We start from the raw sequence: 15,281 nt of genomic DNA on the forward strand, positions 1-15,281 counted from the left end.
AGCCGGTCAATGGCAACATGTATATTTTCTATTTTAATGACACTGTGATTTAAAGAAAAATACCTCATTGTTTTTCTTTTCCTTTCTTTGCTGCAGGTTAAAGAAGTTTCTGTGCTATCTTTCTCAAGCAGGCTTTCGAGTAAGCCGAACTCATTTTGACCCAATGGGTGTTCGTACAGATGCACCTCTGATGCACTTTAAATCTATCCTTTTAAAGTACAGCACCCCGACCTACACTGGAGGACACCCAGAGGGCCACATCCAGTCAGCATCCGAAGATACAGTAGCTGACAGGGTTGAAATGTCAGTGAATGACAAAGCAGAAGCAAGCGGTTGCAGAAGATGGTAAATGTAGCCAAGAGTTTATTCCCAGATGTCTGTATAGGTGGCCTGATAGTTCTCTATACCAACTGTAGTTCTTTTTCTATTCCTTCAATTCAGTGATGTAAAAATAAAAGTGCTGTTTTCATTCAGAAAATTAGCAGTTTCTAATTTAGCTGGTTTGGGAGCTGTACTTTCCAAGGTTTTGTTATTTTAAAGAAAACTTAAAATTTTAATGAAAACATTTCACATGAAGCCAAGTTTATTACTGAGGTCACCCTACTGTTTAGTAACTCAGAAAATTTTCACATGTAAAGCATTTCGAATTTTATGTTATGGAACCATTCTTTACTATTTCTAATCACTTTTCTGCTTAAACTGAGCCTGAATAGAATAGGAAGAACAATGTCCTTTCATGTCACTAGCATTTCACAATTACAAAGCTAAAATGTATTCCCAATTTTAAGAAATCATACCTCTCCCCACGTTGATCTTTCTTGTTTTTTTTTTTTTTAAAGATTTTATTGGAGCAGGGGAGCAGTACTTTATTGGGGAACAGTGTGTACTTTAAGGACTTTTTTTTCCAAGTCAAGTTGTTGTCCCTTCAGTCTTAGTTGTGGAGGGAGCAGCTCAGCTCCAGATCCAGTTGCCATTGCTAGTTGCAGGGGGCGCAGCCCACCATCCCTTGCGGGAGTCCAACTGGCAACCTTGTGGTTGAGAGGACGTGCTTCAACCAACTGAGCCATCTGGGAGCTCAGTGGCAGCTCAGCTCAAGGTGCCGTGTTCAATCTTAGTTGCAGGGGGCAGAGCCCACCATCCCTTGCGGGACTCAAGGAATTGAACTGGCAACCTTATGGTTGAGAGCCTACTGCCCATGTGGGAATCGAACCAGCAGCCTTGAGTTAGGAGCACGGAGCTCTAACCACCTGAGCCACTGGGCCGGCCCCGTTGATCTTTTTATTACTAGCTTTTGAGAAATACCTGAGATAGAAATACATTTTTATGTTTAAGGCCTAGATATTTAAACTTCAGAGTAAGATTTTGTCTAAGTAAATTGAGACCATGTCCTCATTATAATTATTCACAAGCATTGAAATTCTGAGAGATTTTGTTATAAACTAAACAAATTGGGTGATCTCAAGTGCCTCAGTTAATACACGTACAATATTCATTTGCTTGGTTGTGCTACCTCAGATATAAAACTTGTTACTGTATGAGCTTATGAAGTGAGAATTTTGTTTGGAGGATGTATTTTTGTTTTAGGTTGTTTTGTGGGTTGTTTTTTGTTTTTGGTGTATGTGCTAATTTTTTACGTAAGTAGCCCAGGCTAACATTAACAATGAAAATTAGCTAAAAAAAAAAAAATCTTGTTTCCAGTAATAAATATTGTTCTTGCTTCATTTGAATATAAGAGTTTGGATGAAAGGATTTAGTATCAATTTTAGATTTCTGTCTCAAGGATTTAATCCATATTTACCCTAAAGTATTTACTAGAGGAAGTCACTTTTCACAAGCATTAAGCTTGGGGGGATAAGGAGGGAGTTATAACAGGTTTTAAATACACAGAAGAAAAAAAGCACTCCTATTACATATACAAGAATCCAGGGAGTGAGGGTTAATACATCAACATAGATTATTAATTTAGCAGAAATAAGAGAAAATCTGTTATAACAGCAGTCCTAGAAGGATGTTTCTTTTCTCTAATTAATGAAATCATACATTTTAGTAAAATAAAGGAATAGGTGAAGTACAAGTTAGTTTCTGTGATGACCACAAAAAAATATATAATTCTTGCCAATTAAAACTGTAACTCACAAACGAGTACAGAAGAAATAAAAGTTGTTACTTTTTCGTTTGCATAGTTAAAAAGAAAAATTACTATAAATCAAAGGCAAATCAGTACCTGGACCATGTGTTTTAATATATGTATTGTTCGATTGAATATCAGTCTCAAATTTTGCTAAATGCTTATCAGCATGATACATTTTGATCAATGATGAAGCTGACTTTTATGCCAGGAACCTAATTTGATATACAAATATATAAATTACTGGTATTTAAAATGTTTATCTGCATTAATTTTGCATCTACAGGAAAACTTTTTGAAGAAACAGTACTGTATCAACCTAGAGAGGAAATACTTATAAAAGTCCATCTAATCTATATTTGCAGCTTGTTCCCTTAACAACAGTAGTAGTTTGGGACATCAGTTGTATCCCTCCATTAAACTGGGGTGAACACAAGAAACCAGTTCTTACTCCAGTCAGGAAACCAGCATGTGACTCAGCTGACTGCTTATGTTAATACTCTACCCATACACTTAGGAAATGGGAGAAGTATTAATAACTAAGAAAAGAGAAGGGTTTGGGGCCCACTATGGTGGATTTGGGTTAAAACTCCATTTTGATCAACCAACTTCCAAAAGACTGCACTAAATAAATACATGTTCTGGTTTCCAGAAATTAATACACAACCAGTTCAGTAATCCCAAGAAGTCTAGGAATTTCTTTCCTCGTTGTGTAATTGCTTTGGTAATAGCCCCAAGTTGCTTTGGAGAAGACTAAGAGGAAGATACGAAATAGAAATTTCAGATGCTATGGCAGGGTCCTTTCTCAAAGGGCTCTGGGATGTGAATTAAATCAGGTCTGGGAAATGGGTAAGGGACGGTGACTATTACAGTGGTTCAAGCCAGACCTATAGTTTCAGTTATGTAAATCAAATAGAACCGTTTTGGTCCTTTAGATCACACGATTAGCCAAGGCCAAAAATCCATCAGACTATACTGTAAAGCTTTTCAGGGTGCTAGTTCTCTGCTCACCAGTGTATTTCTCAATGCCTTGGTAAAAAGAAATCAATCTGGCTCTTACAAAGGATACAGGGAGACAATGGGTGAGATCATAAAAAATCGCCAACATTCCCCCTTCTGTTTCCTTCCTCTGTATTGTATCAAGGCATTTTTAGCATCACCTCCAGTTTAGATGAGCCACTGCTGAGTCAAAATTTCAACCAAATAACCACACCCAGCTGTTCAAGGTGACAAACTGAGACAGACTATGGAATAAGTGTACCCATATTGATAATTTGACTGGATTTAAAATTATGTTCCCTCCTTCAAGATCTAACAAGCTATTTCCGTGAGTATTCACCACAAATCATCAGTGTAGTCAAAAAGCCATTCTTTCAGGACGCACTGTCCCCCAGAACATGCTGGGATCTGACTCCATGTCCTGGACACAAAGGACTGTAAAGAATAGAGCACATGGGCTGATTCATCCAAATCTTTCCGAAACTCTTTCTCCAATTCTCAGAGTGCCACTCTCCTGACTAGTGTCTCTCACTTAAGAAACCCAGAACGATAGCAAACTCAGCCAACTTACAGGATCACACTTTTCTTTTCCAGCTATCTCAGCCTTAAAGCTACAGGGGAGGCTGGAAAAGTGAACATCTCACAATTTGTCTCCACGTGGAGACGACTCTCCCTCATTAGGTAAGGGAATTCACAAAGCCCAGGAATAGGTTAAAAAGGGGAACATCTATAAAAAATGTGTACATTTATCTACCATGCTTTATCATTGATGGCCTTTTGATTCCTTTGTCGCAACCCTTTCCCTACTCTGCAAGGATCAACCCCTCTTCTAGCCCAAGTATCCTTTCCTAGTTCTCAGGAGGGGACGATAAGAATATTAACTTTAAAATGTGAGTAAATTATAAACGTGTTATCTCTAAACTACAAGCTTCTTCAACCTATTTTATGCAATTGAAGTCACAGAATTTCAGATCAAGTAGGCCAGAGAACAAAACTTGCCAAGGAAAAACATTTTCCTAGGAAGTGGCCTATTAATTTTAAAAGCTTATACTTATGAGATTTAGCACTACAGTCTTGTCTCTACATAGATTGTATCATAAAATCTATATAGCAAGGCTGAATGAGATGGACTCATTTATCCAATGCCATTCTAAACCTGGCAAGTGAAAGTCAGGATCCAGTTCAAGGCTGACTTCAGTGCTCAAGCTTTGTCACTTGGTGACCTACCTTTACTAAAGGAAATAAAGACGTGTAAAATACAAGTTCAATTATAAACTTTGGACCACAAGTAATGCCGTAAAAATTTCTGGAACAGAATTATTACAATATTGTTAATAACCACTGGCCTACTTTACATTGTCCACATCTGAAGCCCTCTTAACCAGTATACTTTGTACTCAATAATCATATGCAGAAAGCACTAACTGAGCTTCCTTCCCATCTTCTATGGCCAGGACTTTCCTAGGACTTAAGTTTCTGATAGTAAAATCTTTGCAAACTAACCCTCTGAAGACAATAGATAAAAACCCACTAAACTCCCGATCTCAGTAATCAATTACAACTTGAAAATCTCAATACATCTGATAAGACTCTACTATCTTTTAAGTGTCCCTAATCTGTAAATATTTTATTACATACTTTCAAAGATGAAATGTTCATGTTTTAGAGATGGAAAGGACTACAGACAATATCCACCCCTTCACTTTAGAGAAGACACTGCTACTGGGGTTAAGGAAAACACTTGGCCAAGGTTATACCATATTCAGGCACAGTATGTCTCAAGGTCTATTTTTTGTGATTAGTATAGCTACTTTGGTTCTCTTCTGGAAAAACTGTTGTTTTTCCATCCTTTTATTTCAGTCTGTTACTTTGAAACTAACATTATGTTTCTCATGGACAATATATAGCTGCATCATGTTTTTGGTCCATTCTGCCCATATTAGCCTTTCAGAGTGTAACCATCTAATGTAATTAATAGTTAACAGGATTTATATCTGCTAGTTTGCTATGTCTTCTGTTCCTCCATCACAGCCTTTTGTGTTAAATGTTATTTTTTCGTATACCATTTTAATTTCCTTGTTTCTTTTACTATGTTTTTTGGAGTTATTTTCTTAGTGGTTGTGCTCGGGGTGACAATTAACACCTTAATTTACAATAATCCAGTTCAGACTGGTACCAGCCTAATTTCAACAGATTACAAAACATTTGCTCCAATACAACTCCATTCCCTCCTTGATGTTTTATGCTATAGCCATACAAATTCCACCTTTATACATTATAAGCCATTCAACAGTTTTACATTTATTACTTTATGCGGTTTTCTTTTAAATCAGAATTATTACAAACAAAAGTACGGTCATGGACTGAAATGTTTGCATCCCCGCCAAATCCACGAGTGTATGGGAAGGAGGTAATTAGATTTAGAGAGGGTCATGAAGGTGGGGCCCCCATGATGGTATCCTTATAAGAGAAATGGCGTCCTTATAAAAAAAGAAAGAAACCAGCTCTTTCCCCATCTCTGCCACATGAGGAAACCGTGAGAAGTCTGTCTGCAAGCCAGGAAGGACCTCACCAGAAAGCAAACCTACCCTAACCTTGGACTTTCCAACCTCCAGAACTATGAAAACTGTCTCTTCAAGCCACCCAGTCTATGGCATTTTGTTGTAGCAGCCCAAACTAATACATTTATACCGTCTTCTGTATTTATGTTAACTTGACCAGTGCTACCTATTTCTTTGAATGGATTTGAGTTATCTAATGTCCTTTCACTTCTGCCTAAAGGAATCCCTTTGGTATTTCTTGTAGGTCAGGTCTGCAACTAACAAATTCGTTCTGTTTTTATGTAGGAATGCCTTAATATCTTCCATTTTTAAGAAATACTTTGCTGGACATAGGAATTCTTGGTTCACTGCCTTTTCTTTTCAGCACTTTGAATGGCATTATGTCCTGGCCTCCATGACTTCCCAAGAGAAGCGAGTCATTAATCTTACCAAAGATCCCTGTATGCTATGAATCACTTTTCTTTTGCTGTTTCCAAGAGTTTGTCTTATTTAGCGTTTGTTGAACTTCTTGGATGTGCAGGTTAATTTTCACCAAATTTTGGGCGATTAATTCTCCAGGTATACTTTACTTCCTCTCCTTCTGGGTATTCCATTATGCAGGTTAATATACTTGATGGTTTCACATAGGTTTCTGCAGTTCTTTTCCTTTCATTCCTTTTTTTTCCTGATAGGATGCTCTCCACTGGCCTATATTAAAGTTTGCTGAATATTTCTACCAGTTCAAACTGGTAGAAATTTCTACCAGTTCAAATCTGCTTGGCCCTGTATTGTATTTTATTTATTGTATTTTTTTCCAATCCAAAATTTCTATTTGGTTCTTTTATCAAAATTTCTCTTGTTATTCTCTATTTCGTGAAAGATTGTTCTTGCATTTAGTTTTTGAGACACGGTTTTAGTTATTTGAATATATTTTTAAAAGCTGATTTAAAGTCTTCAAGTCCAGCATTTCAGCTTTCTCACATTTTCCTGTTTCTTTGCATGTCTTGTAAGTTTTTGTTGAAAACTAGACATTTGAAATACAATATGGCAACCTGAACAAAAGAATCCCTGCACATCCTCCGGGTTTGTCGTTTGCTGTTTGAGCGACCTTCCTGGACTAATTCTTTGCTGTGTGTGACCACTATATTGTTCTTTGTTAGCTCTAAAGGCCAGCTAGTGGTTGGACAAAATTCCTTACATGCCCTGCAACAATAACTCTCCCAGCCTTGATGAAGTGCTCTGTGAATGTGTTGAGATATACTGTCAATACACCAACATGAATTTCACAACTCTGCTTTAGCCTTACCTTCCTGCTCACGGCTTTACGTTCTGCCAAAGTTAGATAAGAACCTTCTCCATTTTGTTCTCAGACATGCATACAGCCTTGCACATGAATGTGGCCTTCTAGACTCCCAGGAATATCTTAGAGCTTTTCCAAACCCTCTACAGACATGTCATTCCTCAGCTTTTCCTTTCGTTTTTTGTTGTTCTTTTTTTTTTTTTTTGTCAGCCTGTTTTTAGCCCCAAGCGGTATCACTGCCTCAAGGCAGCCTGCTGTACTGAACTGCAGCTGTTTTCAACAAACAGGCTGAAGACAGGGCTTTGCAGAGACTGAGCAGACTCAAGTCTAATCAAGACAAGCTCTGAGAACAGAGCTTTTCAGGGAGGCAACAAACACATCAAATCGTGACAATTCCCTGGGTGGGCTTTTTGAGGAGTCCCAAGCCCCTTCCAGAGGCTACTAGGCTGCGGTTTTCACAGCTATTTGTTTCAAGGCTACCCTGGAACTGGGAAATGGAGGGCAGGGCAATTTAAAATACTACAAAACTTGTTATAGTTTTTACTTCACTAAATGCTTTTTAGATTGTTGGAAGCCTTTAACTTTCAGAGTTCTGAAAAATTTGATTTTAACAAGTTTTAGCGTGTTCTCATTGCTTTCATAGGAGATCAAGTTTTCAGTTAATTTCCTTAATCACATTCAGAAGAGTTCTCAAGAAGCCATTCTCATAGTTACCACAATTGCATACTAATATTTTCTTAAAATGATGTTTCTAAGATTTAAAAAAGCAAATGTTTCTAAGTAGGTATGTAATGGTAACTTTAAAGAGACTTCTTTTCTCATCTGGCGTTTCAATTATTTCATGATTATTTATCATAGATTCCTGAGTCTCAGTTTTCTCCAATGTACAAGGGAAACACTGTCTTCCTCATAGGGTTCAGAGGATTTAAATGATATGTAAAGCTATTACAAAGTGACAGTTATCAAAACAGTATGGTACTGGCAAAAGGACAGTCATATACAGAGCCCAGAAATAAACCCCCTATATGGTCAATTAATTTTTGAATGAAGCTGCCAATACAATTCAGTGGAGAAAGGGCAGTCTTTTCAACAAATGTTGCTGGGGAAACAATGACCAAATGCAAACAAAGTTGAATCCTTACCTTTCACCATACAATACTAAAAAAATTATCAAAGACCTAAATGTTAAGAGCTAAAATTACAAAACTCTTAACAACGTGGAAAAAATTCATGACACTGGATTCAGCAATATCTTCTTGGCTATGACACCAAAAGCACAAGCAACAACACCAAAAAATAAGAAAACTTGACTTCATCAAAATTTAAAACTTTTGTGCATTAAAGGACACTATCAAGAGAGTGAAAAGGCAACCCACAGAATAAAAGAAAATATTTGCAAATCATACATCTGATAATGGATTAACATCCAGAACATAGAAAGAACTCCTACAACAAAAAACACCATTAAAAATGGGCAAAACACTTAAACAGGTATTTCTCACAGAAGATATACAATGGCCAATAAGCATATGAAAAGATGCTTAGCATCGCAAGCCATTAGGAAAATGAAATCAAAACCACAATGAAATAACACTTTATACCCATTACAATAGTTATTCAAAACAAAAACAACAACAATGTGTTGGTGAGGATGTAGAGAAACTGGAATCCTTGTACTTTGCTAGCGGGAATGAAGTACAGCCACTGTGGAAAATAGTTTGGGGTTCCTCAAAAAATTAAACAGAATTATATGATCCAGCAACTTCACTCCTAGGTATATATCCAAAAGAATTTAAAACAGGGACTCAAACAGACACGTATACAAAAATGTCCATAGGAGCATAATTCACAACAGCAAAAACTGTGCATCAATCTAAGTGTCCATCAACAAATGAATAAACAAAATGTGTATACACATACAATGGAATATTGTTCAGCCATAAAAAGGAATGAAATTCTGATACATGTTACAACACAGACAATACTTGAAAACATTAAGCTACGTGAAATAAGACAGACACAAAGAACAAATATTGTATGATTTCACTTACGTAAGGTGCTAAAATAATCAAATTCAAGGAGAGAAAGTAGAATAGAGATTACCAGAGTTGGGGTGGGGGTTGAGGAAATGAGGAGTTATTGCTTAATGGGTACAGAGAAAAGTCTGGGATGATAAAAAAAAGTTCTGGAAATAGTGGTGATGGTGACACAATATTGTGAATGTACTTAATGCCACTGAATTGTATACTTAAAAATGGTTAAAACGGTAAATTTGGATAGTACATTTTTCCATAATAAATTTTAAAATAATGTATCCAAAAGCCCTCACCACATTTGGTGAGCATTTTGTTCCTCAGTTGAGATGGTGGTTACAGAACTGACTTAGGTAATACTTTATGAAACCTGTGGTGGTGATGATAAACAGTACCCACTGCCACACACACACACACACACACACACACACACACACACACACCCCACAATGCTCTCAAATATCTATAATTATATTTTGCAAAGGATTACACACCCAATGAATTCAGTAATGATGCAAATAGTTTACGTCCTCCCATACTGACAGATAACACATACATTCTATAAACACAAAGCATTATATTCACAAATAACTTTTTGCTTAAAGACGAAATTTCAGTTAATAATCACAATGGAAATTTAGTTATTTAATGCAACCACTAATCTAATGTCACCAATAAAGTCTAAACAGTTATATCACAAAACCAGGGTTATATTGAGTGGACATGCATTAATAATCCATACAACTTAACATTATACCAGAAAAGGAATTGAATACAAAATTTCCCTTGATTTTTGGTGGTTTTCAAATTTCATGGCACAGGTTACAAAAAAAACTGTAAAAACAGATTTTTCAATAAAATGGTAAAAAATTGATTAAGCCTTTAAAAGTTTTCATATTGGGCTGAAAATTTAAAATATCAAGCTGGCCCCAATCAAAAATGACATATAAATAGTTACAATGATTAGACAGGCTTTAATTACAATGGTTCTGGAGGACTAATCTCCCCTGGTGAAAACCCGTTAGGGTTAATTTCTCAATGCCAACACGTCTTTGTAAATACTGTGGTAATATAAACTGGGAAACACACCTGAAATCAGGGCAGGGATGAAAAGTAACACACAAGTCCATCTTATTTCTGACCTGTCACGGTAAAACTTTCTGAGTCCAAATGCCAAACACTGTCCCTCAATATAAAACTAAATTAAAAAGAGTAGAATGACTTTTACCCAACTGGCTGACATTCTTCTACGGAATCATCTTTCACTACTTATCAAGGCGGGGCTTAAGCACTATTAACTTGCTTGTCTAGAATATAACTAAGAGCACCATATTTATAAACTGATATATGGCAATCCAAAATGTTAAACACACTTTTCAAACAGAAACAAACTTTTTTCCCCCATTGTTAGTTCTATGTGCCATATTCTTCCTAACTTATGTAGCTACCAACAAAAAAAGAATTAGGGAAACTTTGAACATATCTTGTACTTTTCATCAAGGCTAAAGTGCAAAATATCTCCATATCTCTGGTATTTTTAATAGGAAAAAACATCAAACACATAATAAGGGAACTGAAGTGACAGAGAACTAATACAAAAAAAGGCCTCTTTAAATATATACTTGAAGACAACATAAAATGAATATAGTATTTCTTTCTTCAGTGAAATCTGTAAATGAACCAAGTTCTCAGAGAACTTGAGATTTTGTTTGATTCTCTTTCCCAGGATCAGAAATTCCAAAATTAGAAGGGGGGAAATGGAAGAAAAAATAACATTGCATGACAATGGACACTAAGTTCATAAAGAACCTTTTTTTAAAATGAGATATTATGGAAGAAAATACCATGAAAATAATAATCCTATGAGAATTTTTTTTTTAAGCACAGTAAATTTGAGCCTTGGTCTTCATGAAGATACTACAGCTTATATAGAAAACTATAAATATACAAGACTCCAGGAAAAAAAGTCAAAATACGTATTACTTAACATTCTGTAAGGCCTAAAATCTTGAGGGGAGGGAAAAGGATGGCCAACTAAATCTTAAGATTATAGAACTATGAAAAATTCCTGGGTCACAGGGTGCTCCAAATGGAACCATACTTTGTGAAGACATACAACTTAGATATATTTTTAAAAGGAAAGAAAAAGTACTTAATAATTGCAGTCCCTTCCAAAAAGGAAATCTTAAATTAAGGGAAAAGATACTAATAGTGTAAACGAGTCTGGCTCAGGAAGAAAACTGAACAACATATCCAAGATTCTGTCCATAAAAGTAATGACGATACATCTTTAATAATAAAGAAATAGGCTATAAAAAAGTTCATTCTCAGAACTGATTTTAGTGAAAGCTCATTTGTGCTCCTTTGTGGGTGCATAATAAAGTTCCATGGGTTTGTTCACTTTCCAGTATTTCTCACTGACCAATTCCAAAGAAAAAGAGCCATTTAATACCTAAAACAAAAAAAGAAAGAATTATGAAAATTGTTCAAAGCACAATAACAGTGAGATGGAACAAACATAAAAGTCAACCTTAAAAAAAAAAATCTTAGGATAAACTTCTTGCCGCTTGTACTATTCATAAAAGAATACAAAAAAAGATATCAAAAAATTAACTACCCTGTTCTTCTCTCAGGGTCCTGCCCTGCTCCATTTTATTAGGCCCCAACCCCACGACTTGCCCCTTTCGGAGGACCAATGTGCTCCCACTTTCAACAGCCTATAATTTCCCATACTCACAGTGAACTGCCCGCTGGCTGTTGCTATGTAAATGGTATACTGCTTCTCACTGGCTGTATCAAGGTTCATCTGGTTTGATTCTCCTTTGCTTCGAAGTTCTTCCAAAGCTAATCTCACAGCCAGATACTTGGATAAGTGATCAACAGTGGCATTACCTGAAGTCTTTATGTATCTGGAAAAAATAGATTAAAAATTTAATTTCTAGATTAATGATGAAAATGTAGTTAGGTTACAGAACTAATACATTTCTATAACATGTAAATGTTCTTCTCAATTACTAATAATATCAGAAACTGATCCCTCTTACCTAAGATTTCTTATTGAAAGGAACAGAAGAGGGGAAAAGTATACGCTCACTATCTAAGAGCTCTATCTACAAAAGATCTACCTACCTTACCATCCATAAAATGATAACAAAAAATCAAACAGAAAATACACAGTACTGATCAAAGTTCTGCTGTCTACAGCAAGAGGAACGGTTAAGAATATGAGCAAATGTCTTATTGTCTACGAATTTATCAATGTTTCTGGTTTTTAAGACTTAGGATAGAAGTGCTAATCTTGGGATTGTTTTTAAGCATGGAATGTATACCCATCAAGTCACTCCCTGAACAACATCTAGTGCTTATCTGCACTCAGTGGCAGACAGTATGCAGAGATACAGTGGTAGTCAGGGCAGCCATCCTGGCCAGTGTGAATTTTAGAGTCTACCGATATCCTGGTATCACTGTCAAGACATTTAAAGGATCTTTTCCCCTCCTCTACCTACGAGGGTTATTCCTCTCGGACATGCAACTGTGGGTGGGAAGCACAAGAGGAAGAAAACAATCCAGGCAGCCAAAATATCCGAAGGAACACTGGCAGTCAATGGGATGACAAATATTGTCTTTATTTCTTATGGAAAATTGCCTTTTAACTCCCAATTAAATTTTCTGAATTCAGATCATCTAAAAACTAACCCACACACTTACCTTGTCTGCGCACTGTCATCTTTTTCCATAAGAGTGGGATGAGGCCTGAATACTAACTCAATTTCACTGGCACCATCCATCACTGGATCAATAGCCACTGCTGCATTGTTGTTATCAAGCTCAAGCCCGGAATCATCAGACGTTTTGGTCCGTTTGTTACTAGGTCCCGCTTCCTGGTTGCTATGTGTGGACGCATTACTACAGTGAGAACTGTCACCATTGTCTTCTGCTCCACTACCATTTTCAATCTGTTGTTTCTTGCCTCGCTGTAATCTAGTTAATGGGGGGGATAAAGGGGGGTTTACAGAAAATTTACATTTAGACCTTTTCAATAAATCCACTTTGAAGCACATTGACTGAATGTTAGAATTCTAAAAAAAAAATGTTGATAAGTGAATTTGCTCCAATTTGGATAATGGCATTTATTTCCCACAGAATCACTCTAAGTCCCAGAGAATCACTCACACACAAGCAACCATTTAAATGACTTAAACAAACATTTATATTCACTTAACAATTTCTTTGTCGACTATAGGAATTACTGGCAATCCTTAGTTATATTTTGGTTATCTTTTTGTTTTGAGATTTTTAAATCTAAAGAAAGGCATAATTCAGATATGAAAGTTTGAAAGTTCTAAGGGAAGATATTTAGGCCTCTTTAATTAGAAATTCTTACAGAAACAAAACTTAAGAGGAATGGTAAGCAATCAATTCCTCCCTGATGACTTCGCCCAAAGACTGCTAATGCAATGTAAAATTATTCTGAAGAGTCAAAAGAGATGCTATCTAAATAAGGGCTTGGATAAAGCAGCGGCTCGCTAACAAGCTAACTACTAAAACCAGTAACTGGACAAGGTGCTTTGCATATATATCTTACTTACTCAGCAAAACAACCATCAAGGTATTCTCATTTTATAGTTGAGAAAAACCAAAGAAACTGAGGTTGAGGACCAGGGTCATAAGCTAGTAAGTGCCAGAACTCGAACTAGGATGTGACACATACTCTTTTTGTCCCTTTCTCTACTTCTATATGCAAGAAAAAAAGGAGGGATATATAATGAAAAATATGAAAGAAGGACATGCCCTTCTAAAAATACTATCATTATTACATGTTTATTGCCAGAACAAGAAAATAAGAGCCCACATCTTAGGAAAGATGCTCAAGAAATCTTGTTCAAAAAAACAAAAGTGCTGCTCATGAAATTTATGGATCATTTCAAAACTAAGAGATGACTAACGTTAAATGACAAAACTATGATTCAAAATAATATGAACACATACAATGCAATTATTCAGTCTTAAAAAGGAAGGAAATCCATGACCTGCTATAATTTAGATAAACTTTGAAGACATTAAGCTAAGTAAAATAAGCCAGTCACAAAAAGATTAAATACCGTATGATTCCACTTATATGAGGTATTTAAAGTAGTCAAATTCATAGAAACAGAAAGGAAGAGGAAACGTGGAATTGTTGCTTAATGGGTACAGTTTCAGTTTTATAAAATGAAAAGCATTCCAGAAATTAGTTGCATGACAATGTGAATGTACTTTACTGAACTCACATTTAAAAATAGTTAAGGTAAATTTTATGTTGTTTTATCACAATTAAAAAAATATGAACATGCCAAAATAATAAAACAAAAACTCAACAGTGAATATATAAGGATTGTACTTAAACATTTCCTAAAATCTACAACTAAAGCGAAAAGAAAGTTGTTTCAGTTGACTACAAAGTAATCTAACAGGGTTAGCCTTCCTAATGTATCCCATACTTCTTCCCAAAAAAAGGTTTGAGGTGACAGGTAGATTATTTCAAGTAGCTTCCATAGAATAATGTTCAGATAATGGAGATCAATATCCTATTATGTTCTGCATTTATCAAATATCTAAACTACTACATACTGTTCCAGATGTTAGCATTTCAAGAATTACACCATTATTGTCACACAACAGCCTAGCTGATTGCCCCCCCCCCCCATGTCTTTCCTTGAGGAAAAAAAAGTCTGTGAGACTGTGTCTTTTTGGGACTTTATCTCAATGTTTTACACCTCACATCTCTCTGTCTGGTCCCCAAAAGATGGTTTGTAGCCAATGACAAGTAAGATTCCCCAACTTGGAGACAACTCAAGCCAGGCAGAACCCCATGGGGACCCCCAAAAAGAGCTGCCGTAAAAAGATCTGGAAAGGGACCTTGCCCCTCCCTCCCCCTGCCTGGGAAAAGCCGCTGCTGGTTCTCGTTTTCCCCTCTCACTTAATTGTGAGAAGAGTCTTTAGAGCGATAAGATTAAGCACTCTCTGCTCAGCTCTGCAAAACAATTTCAACATGTGATATCTGTCCCTCAAGAGAGTCACCTATCTCACCTCAAGGACTTTCTGCTTCAGCTGTTTAAAGATCAACATAATTTGTTTGGGTTATTTCTAAAACATGATAAATGAGTCTCACAGACCGTGTCAAAAACAGTAACATTCCCTTGTGTACTTACCAATAAAAACCATCAAATCTGGGCTCCAGTCTTTCAAGACTGGAGGCCCCCTGGCCTTCTGAGATTTAACTGCATTAAGTCTCTGTTTCT

General features: G+C 36.2%; 2 protein-coding genes across 5 annotated transcripts in view; one reads left to right on the forward strand and one right to left on the reverse strand.

Moving 5' to 3' along the window:
- The window catches only part of TRMT1L (tRNA methyltransferase 1L), a 30,588-nt gene extending 28,369 nt beyond the window's left edge, over nt 1-2,219 (forward strand). Inside the window, exon 15 of the mRNA XM_081025200.1 lies at nt 97-2,219. Within this exon, the coding sequence (XP_080881326.1) occupies nt 97-349 (253 nt within the window). The 3' untranslated portion in view covers nt 350-2,219. The remainder of the gene's footprint in view (nt 1-96) is intronic.
- Nucleotides 2,220-8,285: 6,066 nt separating this feature from the next.
- Nucleotides 8,286-15,281, reverse strand: part of RNF2 (ring finger protein 2) — a 33,848-nt gene continuing 26,852 nt past the window's right edge. For all 4 annotated transcript variants that reach the window (XM_081025201.1, XM_081025203.1, XM_081025204.1 and 1 more), the window contains exons 5-7: nt 12,709-12,981; nt 11,738-11,909; nt 8,286-11,452 (exon numbers count right to left, since the gene is read on the reverse strand). In XM_081025201.1, the coding sequence (XP_080881327.1) occupies nt 11,351-11,452; nt 11,738-11,909; nt 12,709-12,981 (547 nt within the window). In that variant the 3' untranslated portion in view covers nt 8,286-11,350. The remainder of the gene's footprint in view (nt 11,453-11,737; nt 11,910-12,708; nt 12,982-15,281) is intronic.

This window comes from Rhinolophus hipposideros (genome assembly GCF_964194185.1).
Source record: "Rhinolophus hipposideros genome assembly, chromosome: 19".
Lineage (NCBI taxonomy): Eukaryota > Metazoa > Chordata > Mammalia > Chiroptera > Rhinolophidae > Rhinolophus > Rhinolophus hipposideros.